The sequence below is a fragment of the Plasmodium falciparum genome (assembly GCF_000002765.6).
Source record: "Plasmodium falciparum 3D7 genome assembly, chromosome: 13".
Taxonomy (NCBI): Eukaryota; Apicomplexa; class Aconoidasida; order Haemosporida; family Plasmodiidae; genus Plasmodium; species Plasmodium falciparum.
In genome coordinates this window covers 2,584,553-2,605,108 of record NC_004331.3, presented here as the reverse complement: position 1 = coordinate 2,605,108, position 20,556 = coordinate 2,584,553, and the positions used below count along the sequence as shown (strand labels likewise).

Here is a 20,556-nt window from a genome sequence, read left to right as displayed (position 1 = left end):
TATTTATTTATTTATTTATTTTTTTTTTTTTCTCAAATACCCATCCCCTTAATTCCAATTGAATACTCAATAATTAAAATATTTAATAACATTACATATTTTATTCCGATTCTATGTTTTAAAAAAATAAGAAAATATGGAAGATCCAGTAACGAGGTTTTATAAATGTCGAAAAACGTGTTGTGAAATGTTGGAGGATAGGGGTTATATTATGACTCCAAGAGAAAAGCTTGAAAACTTTTCAACTTTCAAAGAAATGTTTGAGGATAATGATAGACAGTAATACAAAATATATGAGAATATTATATGCTATATATAGATATGTACATACATGTAAATATATATATATATATATATAGTATGTTCTCTTATCATATATGATCTTTTTTATTTGTCTTTGATCTTATAGACGATCTAAAATGGGTATTAGTACTACTCATAAAAATGATTCAAACAATAGAATTATAGTTTATTTTGCTGATGAAGTTAAAAAAACAGGGGTTAAACCACTAAGGGAGTAAGTCAAAAATAAATATATAAATAATTTAATAAATAAAACAAACACAAATATGATAAAATAATATAATGATAAAATGATAAAATGATAAAATGATAAAATAATTATATAAAAACCGTTTGTTATTTATTCATCTTATTTTTTATTTTATGTTTTATGTTTTATTTTTTTTTTTATTCCTTATAATAGATTAACCGAAAGGATGGAAGAAAAATCAATTCAGCGTGCTATTCTTGTAACACAAAATATATTAACCCCTTTTGCCAGAGATGTAAGTTAATATATAGATATACATGCTTATTTACAAAAATAAAAAAAATATATTAAATATATATCATCCTATATTTTTTCTATATTTGTTTTTTTTCCTATAGGCCATTAAGGAAGCAGCACCAAGACACATTATAGAAAACTTTTTGGATACTGAATTATTGGTAAAAAATAAACAAACAAACAAAAAATTAATTAATATAAAATAAACTATAATTATTAAAATATATATATATATATATATATTTTTTTTATTGTTTATTAAAATTTTCATAGGTTAATATAACAAAACACGAATTAGTCCCCAGACATATTCCTCTAACAAGCGATGAAAAAAAAAACTTGCTCCAAAGATATAAAGTAAAAATAATAAATAAATAAATAAATATATATATATATATTATTTAATACTTAAATTTATATGTACAATTAAATATATATATATATATATATATATTTTTTTTTTTTTTTTTGAATTGCTTTATTTTTTAGATTATGGAAAACAAATTACCAAGAATTCAAGATGTCGATCCTGTGTGTCGTTATTTTGGATTATCAAAAGGACAGGTAAAATAAATAAATGAACAAATAAAAATCATTAAATAGAAATAATATTGTATATAATCAAAGAATGTTCACTGTACAAATGAGTAAAATATCTTTATATATAAGATTGTGATATATTAATACTGTATTTATTCCCATCCCATATATATATATATATATATATATATATATATATATATATATATATTTATATATATATACATATATTTCTATTTTTATTATTTAGGTTGTTAAAATTATTAGGCCTAGTGAAACAGCAGGAAGATATGTTACCTACAGATTGGTAGTGTAATATGCAAGCTTTTTTTTTTAATATACCTAATAAATTATATATATATATATATATATATATATAAATATATTGTATTTTTTTTTTTTTTTTTCTTTTTTGAGCTTTAATTTTTTATATTTTACATTTTATATATTTTATGTAATATTTTGTTTTTAATTTTTTAATTTTTTTTTTTTTTTTACAACTAAAAAAAAAAACAATCTGGCATAAATAAAAAAAACAAAAAAAATTATCTGTATAATTAAATAATAATATAAGTAAAATTGAAATATGTAATGAATGAACAAATAAAACATATATATATAGATATATATACATAATTGTTTTCCTTTTAATATTAGTTTTATATGTCTTCATTATAATATGATGCTTGTTGGTCCTATATAGAAATTTTACTCTTTTCTGCTATTTCAAAAAAAATCCAGGAATTTTATGAAAATCTATAAAATTAGGATAATTAAATTTGTAAGATGATATATAATCAATTTTTTTTTATATTATTTCAATCACATATATTTATATTAGTATTGTTTGTAAAAGATATAAATATTTTATCTTCACTTCTTATTACAATATTACAATATTATTAAATTTTTTTTTTTTTTTTTGTATTACATTTTTGGTATAAAATTTTTGATCTTTTCCAATGATTATATGATATAGAACATTATTATTTATACTAACAACATAATTGTTATTATTAATATGATAACATAAAACAGTATTATTCATATTATTTAAAAAGAAGGTTTCTAAAAAATTTGGTATCATCCTATAATCATACACACAAAATAAGGAAGACCCATATCAAACCATAATATATGTTTGACCTATATAAGGAATAGGATTTATATCGATAATTTTTTTTTATACATCTGTATCTTTGTATATGATAATTTGTTTTTATTAATTGCTCCCACTTTATTATAACCAAAACAATTATTATTATTATTATTATTACTTTCTGAGTTAATATAAATTAATTCAACATTTTCAACTTGTTTATATCCTTAAAACATATAATTAATTTATTATATCTTGTTGTTACATTATAATTGTTTTGTCCATAAGATAGGTTCAAATGTGTACATTTATTATTACAATTATTACTATAGTCATCATTACAATCATCATATGTAGTAAAATTTTTATTGCGTCAACAAAATTTGTCATTTATATTATAACCTTTATTATCATAATAATTTCTTATCTTTTAATATATGTTTCTTTTCATTGTATTAAAAAAAATACATCTCCAAACTATTTTCTTGTTTAATTTTTATATCATATATAGCAATATCTCGATCATGCTTTATAGGAGTAACAATATGATCGTTGTTTATACGATACGGTTTAACAAAGATAAAATTATTTACATTCCATTTGGTAATACTTGTATCATGTATTATATCCCATAATTTTAATAAACCCTTCTTTTGTTTTGACAAAAAAAAAATGATCTCTATTTAAAAAATCAGAATATAAACAACTGTAATTAGATACTTTATAATTCTTTATACATTTCTTATCATCCAAATCTCATAAAGTAACCATACCACAATCACATCATGGAATTAAAACATTTTCTTCATAAAATATGGCACTATTTATGTTATCCAAATGATTACTCAAATAAAACCGAGCTTCCTTTTTACTCACCATTTAAAGAAAAAAAAAAAAAAAAAAAAAAAAATATATATATATATATATATATATATCATATATTATTTCCATTTTTATCTTATTTTTTTATATTTATCATAAGAATTATCAGTTAAAATTTTATTTTGATATAAAAAATATATAAGTTTATATATATATATGTACACATTTATATATAAATATTTTATTTGTGCAAAGAAAAAAACAAAAACAAAAAAAAAAAAAAGAAATTATAATATATACATTTTAATTATAATAAATAGGAATTTACTACACATGTAAAAAACAACAAAAATAAAAATAAATTAAATCATAAATAAAAAAAATTACAAAAAAATAAAAGTAAGTTCAAATTAAACACGAATAATATAATATATTATTCCTTTTCCAATATATTTATGTTATTGTATTATCCTGATTGGATCCCTAAATTTCCAGTGTAAAGCATTTATCTCCCTTTCCAACTTATCCGTAAACAATACCTCGTTAGTTAAAGAATATAAATTTTCCCTCAATTGTAAGAAATCTGAAACACCAATAATTGTAGATGTTATAAACGATCGTGTATAAACCCATTTCAATGCAGCTACGGTTAAATTTGGGAAGTAATATTTCTGACTTAAATAATATAATTCTCTAATAATATAAGTAGCTATAGATCCTCTTAATCTTTTCATATACGAAGGAAATTTTTGCATTCTTCCTTTTGTAGTATAATCAGTATATTCTAAATATTTTCCCGTTAATATACCAGCACATAATGGTGAATAAGCTAATATAGAAATGTTAGTATTTTGAGGTCTACATATTTCTGGAAACCCTTTTTCAACATCATTTCTACATAATAAATTATATTCTAATTGTACAGAAACTGGTGGAGATATATGTAAATGTTTACATAATTCATAAAACTTAAGAAGTCCAAAGGGTGTTTCATTACTTAAGCCCCATTCTCTTATTTTTCCTTTTTTTTTTAATTCATCTAATGCTTGTAATTGTTCAATAAAAGGTATAAAATCATCATAATATTTATTATAATCATATAATACATGACTAAAATCACCAGATGATTGATCAGGATAATATCTATCTGGCCAATGCAATTGTAACAAATCAATATAACTTGTTTTTAATCTTTTTAAACAATTATCTACACTATTTATTATATTTTCTTTATTTAATGTTATCAAATTAGCACTATTATCTAATCTTTCTTTTTCATATTCTTCAAACTTATTTATTTTATCATAATCTTTTTTTAAATATAATTCTTCTTTTTCTTTTAGTTCTTTTAATTTATCATAACCATTTTTGTTATCCTCCTTGTCTAACATATGGTTATTATTTCTATGTGAATATTCGTTTGATTTCGAGTTGGTTATGTAATGGTCCTTCTTATAATTATTGTCATTATATATATCTGCATTTCTTTTATTTAATATATTTTTTTGTTCAGTTCTAATTTTATACTTTTTCATCCAAGGAAGTTTATCCGTACGACCACATATTTTAGTAGCTATAACAAATTTGTGTCTATTTGCCTTACCTTTGGCTTCTAGCCAATTTCCTAAAATTTCTTCTGAGTGTCCATAATAGTTTTCGCTAGCTGGCAATGGATATATTTCAGCTGTATCAAAAAAGTTGACTTGAAATTCTTCAAATGCATAATCAAATAATTCATGTGCTAATTTTTCATTAACGTAGTTTCCAAAATTCATTGTACCTAAACAAATTTCAGATACGGCTAAATTGCTGTTACCTAAATAATGATATTTCATACTAGGTTTATCTTTATCATTTTTTTTAACACAATATAATTTACTATATTTTTGTGATTCTATTAAATTACCATAGGGATATTTAACAAATCTCCAAGATTCGAAACCTAAAGGTTCCCTATTACAACCCGAAGTCATTACATCACTTAACATTGGTTGTCTAAAAATATCATTATCTAGTTTTTTCTTTGGTATAATAATTTCTTTACCATAATATCTTTTATCTTCTTCTAAATCAGATTTGTAAGGAGGAGTTTCATGTACAGTATTTTTAAACATTTTATAATAATTTCTTCTTTTGTATTCCCAATAATAATTTCTTTCTTTATCATAATATGTTAATATATAATCATATGTTGGATTATCAAAATCTGCTTTTACTAATTTAATATTTTTATTTTCTTCATATTCAAAAGGTAACATAATCCAATCCTCATCTTTAATTCCTTGTTTTTTAATATCGAAGGTATCTTCAAAATTTTCTTTAGCTTTTTTTAATTCATCTTTATCCCAAAGTTTTTTTATTTTTTCATAATTCTCTTTATCAACAATATAAATGCCTTCTTCTAAATTATATAATCTATATTGAATATCAACACCTTTGATGTTTATTTTTTTCAGTTCCATTTCTTCAACATATTTATATGTAACTTCATCTGTTCTGCTTAGATTCTTTTTCATATTTTCGATATACATTTTCTCATTTTTATTATCTAAAACGATTTGTTTTTTATCATTCATATTTTTATTGTAAGAATCTTTATCCGAATAATCATTCCCTAGTTTATTTAATAAATTTCCATCTTCATTTCCAAAATTTTTTGGATTCATAATATTTTTATCATCATATATGTTGTATATATTGAATATGGTTTTCTTTTCTTTATATATACAACCTTTTAAAGAACTATTTCCCATATTTTTAATAAAATATGTTCTTGGTACATTTATTTTTTTTATCATATAATCATTTTTATTATAAAATATGTTTGACAAATTGTTTCTTTTTATTCTTTTTATTCTTTTTATTCTTTTTATTCTTTTTATTCTTTGTGTTCCTCCGTTTGTTTCTTTTGTTCTTTTTGTTCTATTCCTTCTTGAAAGATTTAATTTTTCATCTTCTCTTAAATATTTATATTTAATATTTTCCTGTTTATCTCTAATTAAATGATAATTGATTTTTCTTTTTGAAAATGAATTATAATTTATACAATTAATTTTCATAAATACAAAAATTAAAAAATAAAATATAACCAATCTAGGCATTGTGCCGATTGGTTTTCTTAAATCAAATAAATGAGTTCTTAACTTTTTCAGTGATCAAGAACTTTTCTCTTTTTTTTCAAATAAGAGTTTTTTAAAATTACATTTTTAACCATATACACATTAAAAAGAAATATATATATATTATATATATATATATATCTTTATTTATTTATATTTATTATACCTTCAATTAACATTCTTCCCATTAAATCCTAATATTTTAAATATGCTCTCTTAAAAAAATTAAGGTATATATTTTCTTATAAATTACAAAAACAAAAAAAAAAATTCATATAAATTTTATATATTCAAAATTATTGTATTACTGTTACAAACATATTAAATGTGACCCTAGCAAAAATGTGTTTCTTTTTTTTTTAATATAACTTATAAGAAAATTTTGTGTATATCTCATAATACAAAAAAAAAAAAAAAAAAAAATATAAATAATATAGGTTAAATAAAAAAAAAAATACAAATATGTATTTTTTTTTCCTTCTTTTATATTATATTACTGAATACAGAAAAAAATTTCAAGTTGAAAAAAAAAAAAAAAAAAAAATAAAAATAAATGTATTAAAAAGAAAGTATTAAAAAAAAGGTAATTAAAAATATAAGGATGATTCAAAATAAATATGATAATTATTAAAATATATATATATATATTATATAATTTTTTCATAATATATAAAAATATTTATTACTTTAAATAGATTAACAATTAAATAAAATTATTCATATATATATATATATATCAAACACATTTATTTAAAAAATTTAAGAATATGCAAAAAAATTTAAAAGATACACTTTTAAAAAAAAAAAAAAATTCTCATTACTTTTTAATTTTTTGTTTGTTAGTTTATTTAACAAAAAATATACTATTCAAATGATAAACATGTAAATAATCATATATAATTGATTTGATTTTATTTTATTTTTTCTTTTTTATATTTTGATTAATTGCAACGGAAAAATCAATATCTGAAGATTCGTCACTTCTTATGGTTGATGCATCATCACTTGACTCTTGTGAGTTATCATGCTGCTCAGAAATATCTTTTTGATTATTAGATAAATTATTACTTTTCTTATGATTTTGTGTAAGTAAATTTGAAAAATCAATAAGTTCTTTTTTGAATGTTTTATTTGCTTGTGTGTTATACTTATTATTATTTGCATCATAATGGTTATCCACAAATTCTTGTCTTTTTATTATTGTTATATCTGTAGGATTTAATAAATTAGTATTTCTCATAGGATCAATAAAATTCGGATTATTTAGATTACCTTCTCCTTTTAAAGTACATGTTTCTATTTCCTCCTGATCATTTTCTTCAAGTTTCACATTCATATTATTTAAACATTCCTGGACTTGATTATATTGTATGTATTGTTCAATTTTTTTTATAGTATCTTCAAAAATTAGAGTATTTTTTGTATACCTTTCTAATGAGATATCTGGTTTAAGTTTAAAAGAATTATCATATCTAATGGTTACAGGAGCTGATGAATATTTAACATGCAGATTTCTTTTTGTTAGATAACTCCTTATATTTTTGTCTTCTTCTAAAGTATCTTCTAATATTTTCAGTATAGTAAGTATTCTTTTTTTGGCTATTTCTATAGATTCCATAATATGTGAACAAGCTAATGGTATTCCACCCGGTTTTAATAAACTTATTAAATTACCGTTCTTATTTAATGCTATAGAGATTTTAGAAGACATAAATTCTTCTTCATGTAAACAAGGATCAATTAAACAAACGTCATGTTCTTCATAATAAGCAAAGGTAGTTACGATTGGAGAATTTAGTATTGATAAAGGAGAATAGTTTATCTCTTCTTTGTCGATTATAATATCTCCATTTTTTATTACTCTAACTTGATGATTTTTAAAATGTACTAAACCACAATAAGCTGATAAATAACAAGCATCCGTTAAATTCCCATCATTTTCTATTACCATAATATTTATACATATACACCATACTTTTTTACCTGGAATAATACATAATGATTCAAAATTTATAATATTACTTGTTTTTAATACTCTATCTATAATATTTTTTATTTCTAAACATTCATCACTCATATTATCACTATTCTCATTATCTTCAATAAAATTATCTATATCTAAATTTATTTTTAATATCCCTTCTTTTAATTTCCTATCATGGGGTTTTACAATTTCACTTGTTATTTTACAAATAACTTTTGTAAAACCAATTGATATCTCTACATGTCCATAATCCTTTAAAAAATTTATACAAACATTTCTAGAATCTTCAAAAGTACGACCATCTAATCTTATATTCTTTTTTATATTTTTCCAAAAATGATTAACATTATTGTTACAGATGATCATTATATTCTACTCACATATATTATATAATACAAATAAATAAATAAATATAAATATATAAATATATATATATATATATATATATAGATTATTTATTTTTTATTTTTTTTTTTCAAAAAATTTATTTAAAAGTACATAAAATAAAGGTGGAAAAAAAAAAAAAAAAAAAAAAAAAAAAAAAAAATTCGTATTTGCTAATATTCCATCTGTATGTATTTTTATATATATAAAAATATAATATTAAATATAAATACGCTTTTTATAAAAAATATATGAAATAAATACATCAAAAATAAACATATATATATATATATATATATATATATATTTGAATAAATATAAAGAAATCAAAATTGCAAATTGCTCCTTTCTTTTTTTTATTATTAACCATATTAAAAAAAAATATATATATATATATATATATATATATATATATATATATATATAATATTTATTTATAATTAATCATTTTAAAAGTTTTTTTTTTGTTGACTATTTAACATATTTAAAATTTATATTTAATATATATCATATAATATGAATGAAGGGAGAGCATAATTAACTATAACATTATGATAAATAAATAAATATATATATATATATATATATATATATATATGTAATATATATATTTTAAAATTTTTGTTTCTTATATAACCAAAATTTGAATGTTAGAGTTTATAATTTCTTTTTTTTTTTTGTGTTTTATTAATAATAAAAAAAGTATACACAACATACCATTTTATAATTCAGCATAATATTATAATTAAAATTAATATCTACATTGTAAATGAATTATTATTATTTTTTTTTTTATCCTAAATAATGATCTAATAAATCCTGAAGAGTTGTATTATGAACATCTTTTCATTGAAATGAAGCTTGAATTAACAGAAAATACAATATATATATATTTATTTATTTATTTATTTATTTTGAAATATAATTATTTCTTTTTTTTTTCTTGTATTTTTATAAATAAATAAAAATATAACAAATTTGTATACCCAACTAAACTATATAATATACCTGTTATAACATTTGTTATGTTTATACAGTTTTAATTTTATTTATTTATATGTTCTTCAAAGTTTATGAAAATAATAAAATAAATCACCAAAAAATAATATAAAATAAAAATATATAAAAATTATAGATACATAAATATAGCACAAGCAAATGCAAAAATAAAATATATACTATATAAACATTAAAAGTATACGTATAAATGGATAATAATATGTTTTTATCTAAATTGGATAAAAAATATACATATAAAAAAAAAAAAAAAAAAAAAAAGGAAAAAATGGCGTTAACATATATATATACTATATATATATACATGTCTTCATATATGTGTCCATATAATATGAACAGTACACACAAAATAAATTCGTATGGTTTTATTCATATATATAAAAAAAAAAAAAAAAAATGCATCATTTTTATTTTTACATATATGATAAACATAATACAAATATGTACCTATATATGTACATATATGTACATATATATATATATATATATATATATATATATATTTCATTTATATGTTTGAAGATTTAAGTTTTATTTGCCTTGTTACTTCTCAACATCCTTTGTGACTTTTCAATACCTTGTTTCTCCTCTACTTTTTTCTTTCCATTTTCTTCATTTACATCATCTGAATCAATTTTGGGGAAACATGTTTTCATAATTTCAAGAATTAAAGAATAATAAGATGGTGTTTGTTTTTTCTTCTTACATACTACTGAGTTTGATAATAAATTTAAGAGATGTAACGTTTTTTGATACTGGTAAATAAAATGTGGTAAATGGGTAAATGTTTCTGGATATGTATAAAAGGTTTGACAGAAAAAATCGTAAAATATATTTTGTAATTTATTTAAATTTTTTTTTTCTTTTATATCATGTGTACATATAGATATATATATTTTATTTAAAAATATATCTAATATTAATTTGATAGAATTAAATGGAACATATTTAATATTTGAAAAAATTAAATGTAATATTTCTATACTTAAATAAAATTGCCATATACTATATTTTTTTCTATTATATATATATGTATTCATTGGTACATATTCACAATCATTTTTATTAATTTTATATATAATTTTCATTAATTTAATTAATTTTATTTTACAAAAAATTATATAAAAACATGTATATATTATATAATCTAATAAATTATATCTCATCATGTTGTTATCATGATTCATATTTTTTTTGAAATCTGTATTAATTAATAAATTATTATCTTTTTCAAATAATATTGGTTCCGATAAAAGATTGAATAAAAACTTATTAGAATATATACTATTATAATAATTAATCTTTCTTATATTTTTTTTTAAATTAAATGATGACATAAAAAATAATTTCTTTTTTTTATTTAAAACAAATATTTTTTCTATATATTTATCCATTTTGTTTTTATATATTTTGTTCGGAAAATAGCTTTTAAAATAATTTAATGTTTCTTCACTTTTTATATCTATGATTTTATTTATATATTTATAATATTTCTTATCATTAATAAGATAAATATTCTTACATTCTTTTTCATCTATAAGATTAATAAGGTATTTTACAAAAAATTTCCTTATATCATTATTTGTGTGATAATTATTACAAGCATAATAATTAGGAGCACACTTATTATAATAATTGTTATTATTATTATTATTATTATTATTATTATTATTATTATTATTATTATTATTATTATTATTATTATTATTATTATTATTATTATTATTACTATTATTATTATTAATATTATTATTATTATTATTATTATTATTATTATTATTATTATTATTATTATTATTATTATTATCATTAATATTATGATGAATTTCCATATTATCATTATTAAGACAATTCATTGATACCGTTGATGTTTGTATATTATCACTACGCATATTATACTTCGAAATATTATTTGTTACAAATCCATTATTTTCTTCATGCTTTTCTTTCCTTTTCATACTACATCTATTGCTTTTGTGTTTATTTAAAGTTAATATATACTCTTCTTTTATTTTAACCTTTAATAATAAACACATTAAAATATACAATAAAGACAAAACAAAACAAGAAAGTTTCTTATTCTCCTTCTTTTCCAAAACTTTATTTAAACCTAAAAATATAATATTTTTCAATATATCAAAATTTTTTTCATAGTGTGTTAAATAATGAAAATAAACAGAACATGAGAAATTTATATAAAAATTAATTAAATGTAAAAATAAATTATCTTCTAAATATTTTTTATTATTTTTTTTATCTATTTCTATTTCATTTTGAATTTGTATATTATATGTTTCCATATTATTATTCAACAAATTAGTAATATTATCCTTTTTAATATTATTATTTGTAGAACTTAAGTCCTTTTCTTCATTTTGTAAACTTTTCAAAAGTTTTATATTATTATTAATATCTATATCAATTTCTTTTGTACTACTATTACTTCTTCGTCTTCTTCTTCTAACAATTTGTGTACCTTCTGTTGTAGTACTAGTTCTTTTTTTACCCTTCGAGGGTTTCTTATCATTTATCAAATTATCATTATTTATACATTCTCCCACATCTTTGATTAGATCTTCTCTTATTTCATTAATGTTATTATTATTCTTTTTTTTTTTTTTATCTCTATTAACTTTTTCTTCTCCCCCGTAAGAACTAAAAGGAATGTTTTCAACTTTTATATTAATCACATTATTGTTATATATATTATTATTATTTATATTATTATTATTATTATTTATATTATTATTATTTGTATTATCTTCTCCCTTTGTCTTTTCTATTACATTCGATTGCATTATCGTACACATATTTTTATCCAATAAATTTTCATTTTCCAAATCATGTTTCATATGTTGACTCCCTTTTTTTTCTTTTCTTTTTTTCCTTTTATCAATCAACATTTGTCGCTTTAAATCGACTTGCTGTTTTTTTATTAGCATAATATAAGAATAACATATTATGAGGAAGTTGTGAATAATAATTTTATTCATAAACGTACGACTTGAATTTCTAAATAAAGAACAGAAAGATATAAATATAAAAGGAGTTGCTGTATACCTTCGAAAAGGTATATATAAGAATGAATGTGTTAATAATTTTATCATATTATATACATAACTTTTTTTATCTAATTTAATTTCTCTTAAATAAGTAAATAAGCATTTTACAATTATTTCTAGTCCCTTTTCTATATTACACATTTTACAATATTCTATTAAATCGTTTATATGTTTATAATTTTCCTTAAATGAATATATATCACATATATTTTTATTTTTTTCAAATACAAAAATACTTAATAAATATAATTCTATATTTTCATAAAACTTTTTTTCTAATTTTAATTCTTTAAATGTTTCTAAATTGTATATTTTATTAAAATTAAATTTTTTTAATTCTTCTATTACATTTTCACAACACAAACTTATATTTGATATATAATGATTTGTTTTCTCGTTTAATAATTCGACTGTATTAAATCCATCATCACAAATATTATTATTGTTATTATCATAATTATTTTTTTTTTTTTTATTTGTATATACATAAAAATTAACATACGAATCTAACCACATTAAATCATTTGTATCTTTCTTCTCGTATACGGACAAGGTACATTTTTTATCTTCTTCTTCCAAAATATCGTTATTTGTATTTCCATCTTTTTTAAGTGATTCATTTAATGTGTGATTTTCTCCCGATTTATCATTTGCTTTTCTTTTTCGAGTTCTTCTCCTTCTCTTAATATTATTATTATTATTGTTACCATCTTGAATGTTTTGATTTTCATCATTTGGTTGTATATTATTACCATTTTGATCGTTTAATAAAAATTTGGAACTTTTTTTCCTCTCATTTTTGGTACGTCTAGATACATCATTTTGTTCAACATCTATCTTTTGGTTATTATTTATACTTATTAGTTTACTTTCCTTTTGTTCATCTGTATTTATTGTAATCGTTTCATTATTATTACCATTTTGATCATATAATTTTTCATCTTTTATATTATTATTCATATTAAAAGGCTCAGAATTGGATATTCCGACATCCTTTTTTATAGTTTCATTTATAAGTTTATTATTTATTTCTTGTTCATTTTCTTCTATAGATTCATGTTTACCATTTTCCTTTTGATTATTACATGTTTGATTATTTGTTTTATCTACATTGTTATTACTTAATTCCATTTTGATTTCATTATTATCAACATTATCGTCTATGGACGTTTTATTTATTATTCCATCCACTGTTTGTCGTCGTCTTCTTCTTCTTCTTTTGACCTTAACCTTGTCATCTATATCATTTACATTTTCGACAATACCATCTTTTAAATTTTTTTCAACATCCTCTTCATCGATTTCTCTATCTTTTTTAATCAATTCAGATTTCGACAATGAACACATTTCATCATTAATTTTCCATAAATCATCATTGACACAATTTTCCTCTATACATTTGTTAAGATATGGATAAAGCATATCATTATTTTTAATTTCTTTTGTTATTAGCATATGACATATTTTTTTCTTCTTTTCTTTTAATTTAGAATATAAAAAGTTAATTTTCGTAATAACAATATCTGTGAATTTTTTTTTAATTGTAAAATATTTCAAAAATTTAAATATATATCTTTTCGTATATATATCTATAATATCATTATCTATTAATTTCATTAGTTTGAAAAAAAAATATTCAAAACATGTTATACTATATCCATTTTGTCTATTTAATAATAATAACATTTTTAACAACTTAACAAATAGTAAATAAAATCTTTGTATTTCTATAATTATTAATTTTTTAAAATTTCTTAAATTTGTAAATTCAATTTGTTCATCATCTTCATCATATAATTTATTTGTTTCATCAAACATTTTGTTTTTATTATCATTTGTATGTATATTAAAATGGGATATTTTCACATCCTCTTGATATAGTTTAATATCTTCATTATCCCGTTCGTCTTTACCTTTATTCCTTCCTCTTATTCCTTTTTTCTTTTTTAACAAATTTTCCAAATTAGTTTTAATTATATGATCTTCAATTAATATAACAACATGAAGATAACTTTTTAACAATGCCAACATTTGAGAAATAAATTCTTGAACATTTTTAAAATCATCAGATGTTGTATCCATTTGTGCTTCTTTATTACATATATCTGAATATATATAATCATGAAGATTCATATGTTCTTGTTTTATAAATATTATAAAGAATGCAAATCTATTTATATATATATGGAAAAAACAATAAATACAATTATATATATAATATACAAATGTATTATCATAACAATCATGTGTTTTTAATTCTCTAAAAAAAAAGATATTTATAAAATATAATTTCTTATATACTATTTCTTTTAAATCATTTTTTTCTTTATTTTTATCATCTCCTTTATTTTTCAATTTTATGTAATATTCTTTAGGTATAAAATCATCAATATTTATATTTTTTATATATAACTTGTCAACCTTATTAATTTCTTTTCTTCTCGTCCGAACAACACCACCATCTTTATTACAATTATTATTATTATTATTATTGTTATTATTGTTATTATTATTATTGTTGTTGTTATTATTATTATTATTGTTACTATTATTATGATGTGCAGAAATTATTAAATTATTCAATATAATATTAATCTCTTCGGTTGATAATTTAAGAATCTTTTTCAGTATTTTAAAATTTTCGATGCAACGATATTTTTTATATATAACCATTAATGTAAATAAATACAGGTCTCTAGAATTTTTTATGAATAAAGAATATGCACTTTTCAAATGGTTGTGATTATCACAAGGAGAGTTTTCATCGACATTTTTATTATGTTCTTTATCTAGATGTCCTTGATTTTGTATTTGTGTTTTCTCTTCCAAAAGGATCTTATTATTGTCATTATTATTATTATTATTAATAATATTATCATTATCATTATTATTATCATTATCATTATCATTTTTATTATCATTATCATTATTATTATCATTATTATCATTATTATTACCACTGGTTGTGTTTTCTTCTACCGTTTTGTAAAACCGTTTAACCGAATGTAAATTAGAACATATAACCCTTTCATAAAAATCACTCAGAAAATTTGATGACATTAATTTGCTACATATATATAACAAATTGATACATAAATTTCTTAATTTAACATATACATATATATTAGTATCGGGCTCTTTTAAAAAGTTAAATATACAGACAAAAAAATTCTGATAAACAGATTTTATTAAATAATTTTTTAATATTAATTCTTCATATTCTAATTTCCTATTTTTTATATATAAAATAAATAACTTGGTCATCTTATAAAAAACTCGTAAACTCATATATCTAATAATACAACCATTACTTATACAACATTCTAATAAAAAATTTATGATATTATTTAATATAAAGTTTTTTCCATCATATAAATTGGTATCTATTTCTTGTACTTTTTTTTTATTACAGGTAGTTATATCTTCACTTTTTATAATTTTCAATTTTTTATTATTTTTTAAAAAGGAGGATAAATACATATTATTATTATAAGATATATTATTATTATTATTATTATTATTATTATTTTTGTCAACATCATTACTACTTAGAACAATATTATTATTATTATTATTACTAATACTTTTGTTTATCATTATATTATTACTATTATTACTTACATTTACTTTTATCATATTAAAACTTGAATTATTTCTCTTTGAGGATCGCTTTCTCTTGGTTTTACTTAAATGCACTTCAAATAATATAGTCCAAATATTTCGTTCTTTCTTAGATGTTTTAAATATATTAAGTATGAGATGTAATAAAAAATAACAATTATAATTATTTAATGTAGAATTATTATCTTCATTATAACGTTTAATTTTAATAAATTTATCAATTTTACTTAATATGAACATATAAATTTTGTATTTATTTATTTCATTACAATAATTTATACTTTCTAACATATAAGAAAATATTTTATTTACTATGACAACATTTTCATCATTAAAAAAAATTTCAACACATTTTAATAAATTATCTAATATTTCTAAAAATGTTGTATTATATAAATTATTAATAGTGTCAACTATTACATAATAAAGCCCTTTTCTCTTTTTCTCAATTATATTTTTAACATAATCAAAATTATTAATAAAGCTATTTTCATCATATAAAACATATAAGTCATCCTCATCACTATTATATTTATTACCTAAGCTTGAATTATTTGATACATCATTATAAGGTATATTATTATAATTGTTAAAAGCACCAACATAATTATTATTTATATTATTATTCATATTATTATGAATATTATTTTTTGAGTTATATATTTTATTATCTATATCCACCGACCCTTTCGTCATAATATTATTATAATTATGTATAAAATTATCATCACTATTATTATGAATATTATAACTATTACTTGTAATATTGTTATTCTCTATACTATGAAATGTACCTTCATGGTTTATCCTATTATAATTAATTTCACTCATAATATTATTATTATTATTATTATTATTATCATTAAAACTATTAGAACATAAATCAACATTACTACAATATTCATAATTTACATTATTATTATTATTATTATTATTATTATCAAATGATGTTATATTATTTTTATTGTATGATATGCTGTTTATATCACTATTGTTCATATAACTACTATTACTATGATTGGATAATATACCTTTCTTCTTAAATGTTTTATTATTTATTATATTATTATTAAATATACTACTATTAACAGATACTGTATCATTACTATAGGAAAAGTTTTTATTTAATTTACTTTCAACACTTGAATTATAACTATTTGTAACATTCTCCTTTTTTCTACTAACATTTGATAAATCCTTATGAATTATTCCAGAAGAAATATTTTTCTTTAAAATCTCGCTACTAGAATTAGAAATATATCTTCCAATATTTCCACTTTTTTGTGTATCTCTTAATAAGCAATCGGCTTTTTCAATTATCGAAGTATCTTTTTTTGTTTTCCCAGAAACACTTTTTCTAACATTATTATTATATATCATATTATTATTATTTAACATATTATCATTATTTAACATATTATCATTATTTAACATATTATCATTATTTAATATATTATCATTATTTAACATATTGTCATTATTTAACATATTGTCATTATTTAACAGATTGTCATTATTTAACATATTGTCATTATTTAACATATTGTCATTATTTAACATATTATCATTATTTAACATATTATCATTATTTAACATATTATCATTATTTAACATATTATCATTATTTATCATATTATCATTGTTTATTATATTATCATTATTTATCATATTATCCTTATTTATCACATTATCATTATTATTGTTACTTATTATACTAGTCTTATAATTCCTCATTATATTATTCTTATCACCATTTTTTAAATTAATACATTCATTGCTTTTTATATCATTGTATGGATTACTTTTTATGTGATTCATTTGACCTTTCTTTTTATTTTTTCTCGCTAAATCATTAAGATATATCAGAATAAAAAGAATCAAGTTTAAAAAATGTATTATACATACACTCATATCATTTTTTACCTTATTCATCATAGATTTTATTTGATTTACTATAACTTCAATATTATCTAATAAAAATTTCTTATATGTAATTTCATTTTCATGATAAAATAAGAATACTTCCATATTTTTTATATTAAATAAATTAATATATATATTTAATATAATATTTACAAAAAAAACATTCTCATCATTTATATCTAATTTATTCCATAATGTATCCACATTTTCTTCAACTTTTGTCTTATTCTCCGTATTTACCAAAACAGGTGTATTCATCTTGTTATCTTTCTCTGCTTCATTTTTTATGCGTATATATGTTTTTATATCCTCTTCATTAATATTTGACTTTGCATGTATAACATTATTGTTAACACTAGCATCCTTATTCTGTGTGTTTGTATCACATTCAATTTTTACATTTTTATTACCATCATTAATGATAACATTTACATTTTTATTACCATCATCATTATTGATAACATTTACATTTTTATTACCATCATCATTAATGATAACATTTACATTTTTATTACCATCATCATTATTGATAACATTCACATTTTTATTATCATCATTATTGATAACATTCACATTTTTATTATCATCATTATTGATAACATTCACATTTTTATTATCATCATTATTATTATTATTCTCTTCTGTGAGTATGGTCCTTTTTCTTCTCTTACCTCTTTTTTTTACAACAGTCCCTTGGTCTTGCATTGCATTTTCATTTTTTATTAATTGTGCAGCACCCGGTTCAACTCCTTCCTCCTTATTATTTATATCTTCTTTGTTATCATCACCTGTTATATTAGTATCTCCTGTAGCATTCTTTTTAGTTCTCCTTCGTCTTCTTCTAACTTTTTTTTCACCAGGTTCTTTGGGTGTACCCCCACAACTAATTTCATTACTAACATCCTTTTCAGAATCTAAAGAAATTCCCATCCTTTGTGCTATCGCTTTTAAATCATTTTTTCGAAAAAGATCTTCACTTGAGGATAAAAATCCTGAGGATAAATCTGAAGAATCATCTGATAAGCTAGACATAGAAGAAGAACAGGACGAAGATAAAACAATTTCATCATTATGTTGAGTAAAAAATGTTTCATTTATTATATTAAAATTTTGAGAAAAATATTTCCAAAAAATTCTATATATTAATTCTGGTATGGATTCATGAGGTAAATTAACTGTATCATATTTTGACATTAATATACATATATATGATATAGATGTTATTAAATTCTTTTGATAATTATAAGATAATTTATATGAATGATATAATATTTTAATTAATACTAATATATATTTTTTATATATAGATCCTGATATTATTTTATAATCTTCTTCAGATTCTTTTTTATTTTCATTTTTTAAAAATTCTTGTCGATTCACAATAAAAGTATTATCTTTCTTATCTTTCTCTTGTAATATTTTATTATATATTATAGGTATTAATTCAATGTGACATATTTCTTTAATTATATTTGTAATAAATAAATAATATTTTTCTATCTTATCCATACCATATTTTTCATTATTACTCAAAAGTTCTAACAACTTTTTCTCACACTCATCAATACTGTTGTATTGAAAAATAAATCTATCTAGTAGTTTTCTTAACTCAACATTGTTTATAATATTATCTCGATATAAGTCATATTTATCTAATATATAATCTAAGCTAATTAAACAATCTTCTTCCGCTTCCTGTTTGTATGCAAAATCCATATCTTCATGTGGTACAATTTGTATATATATATGTATATATATATAACAATATTATATAATTATATATACATATACACACATACGTACATACATATATATAAATATATATTATTACTAACAATTTAAACAAAAAAATAAAATATAATTATTCCCCAAATAAATATATGAATGTATATATATTTATGTCTAAATATAGTTTTTCATATATATATATATATTACTTATTAAACATATATACACATCCACATAGTTATTCCTATTTTTTTCTTCCAAAATATTATATTATAAGCATAATTATATGTGTAAAATATTCAAAGACAATTAAAAGAAGACGAATATAATAAATTTCATCACATAGTTTCAGAAAAAAAAAAAAAAAAAAAAAACAACCATGTGAAAAAAAAAATATTAAAAAAATAATATCATATATAAGTCGTACGATGAATAGAATTTTTATAATTTACCACAAAAATGTAATA

At 19.2% G+C, this 20,556-nt stretch overlaps 4 protein-coding genes and 1 pseudogene across 4 annotated transcripts, besides 1 other annotated feature; 1 reads left to right on the top strand and 4 right to left on the bottom strand.

Annotated features, from left to right (window-relative positions):
• Window positions 1-136: 136 nt before the first annotated feature.
• PF3D7_1364800 (DNA-directed RNA polymerases I, II, and III subunit RPABC1, putative) lies at window positions 137-1,646 on the top strand (the record flags this gene model as incomplete). The annotated part of the gene is made up of 7 exons (XM_001350323.1): window positions 137-279; window positions 410-517; window positions 707-788; window positions 892-951; window positions 1,064-1,147; window positions 1,280-1,354; window positions 1,581-1,646. The coding sequence occupies 7 exons, from the start codon at window positions 137-139 to the stop codon at window positions 1,644-1,646; spliced, it is 618 nt and encodes a 205-aa protein (XP_001350359.1).
• A 355-nt stretch (window positions 1,647-2,001) lies between these two features.
• On the bottom strand, window positions 2,002-3,308 carry PF3D7_1364700 (annotated as a pseudogene).
• Window positions 2,002-3,308: a sequence feature (WD repeat-containing protein, putative, pseudogene).
• Window positions 3,309-3,709: 401 nt separating this feature from the next.
• PF3D7_1364600 (aldehyde reductase, putative) lies at window positions 3,710-6,352 on the bottom strand (the record flags this gene model as incomplete). The annotated part of the gene is made up of 1 exon (XM_001350321.1): window positions 3,710-6,352. The coding sequence occupies one exon, from the start codon at window positions 6,350-6,352 to the stop codon at window positions 3,710-3,712; it is 2,643 nt and encodes an 880-aa protein (XP_001350357.1).
• Window positions 6,353-7,286: 934 nt separating this feature from the next.
• Window positions 7,287-8,720, bottom strand: PF3D7_1364500 (exosome complex component RRP45, putative; the record flags this gene model as incomplete). The annotated part of the gene is made up of 1 exon (XM_001350320.1): window positions 7,287-8,720. The coding sequence occupies one exon, from the start codon at window positions 8,718-8,720 to the stop codon at window positions 7,287-7,289; it is 1,434 nt and encodes a 477-aa protein (XP_001350356.1).
• Window positions 8,721-10,279: 1,559 nt separating this feature from the next.
• PF3D7_1364400 (conserved Plasmodium protein, unknown function) lies at window positions 10,280-20,077 on the bottom strand (the record flags this gene model as incomplete). Its single annotated transcript, XM_001350319.1, has 1 exon — window positions 10,280-20,077. One exon carries the CDS (start codon window positions 20,075-20,077, stop codon window positions 10,280-10,282), a length of 9,798 nt encoding a protein of 3,265 aa, XP_001350355.1.
• Window positions 20,078-20,556: the final 479 nt, after the last annotated feature.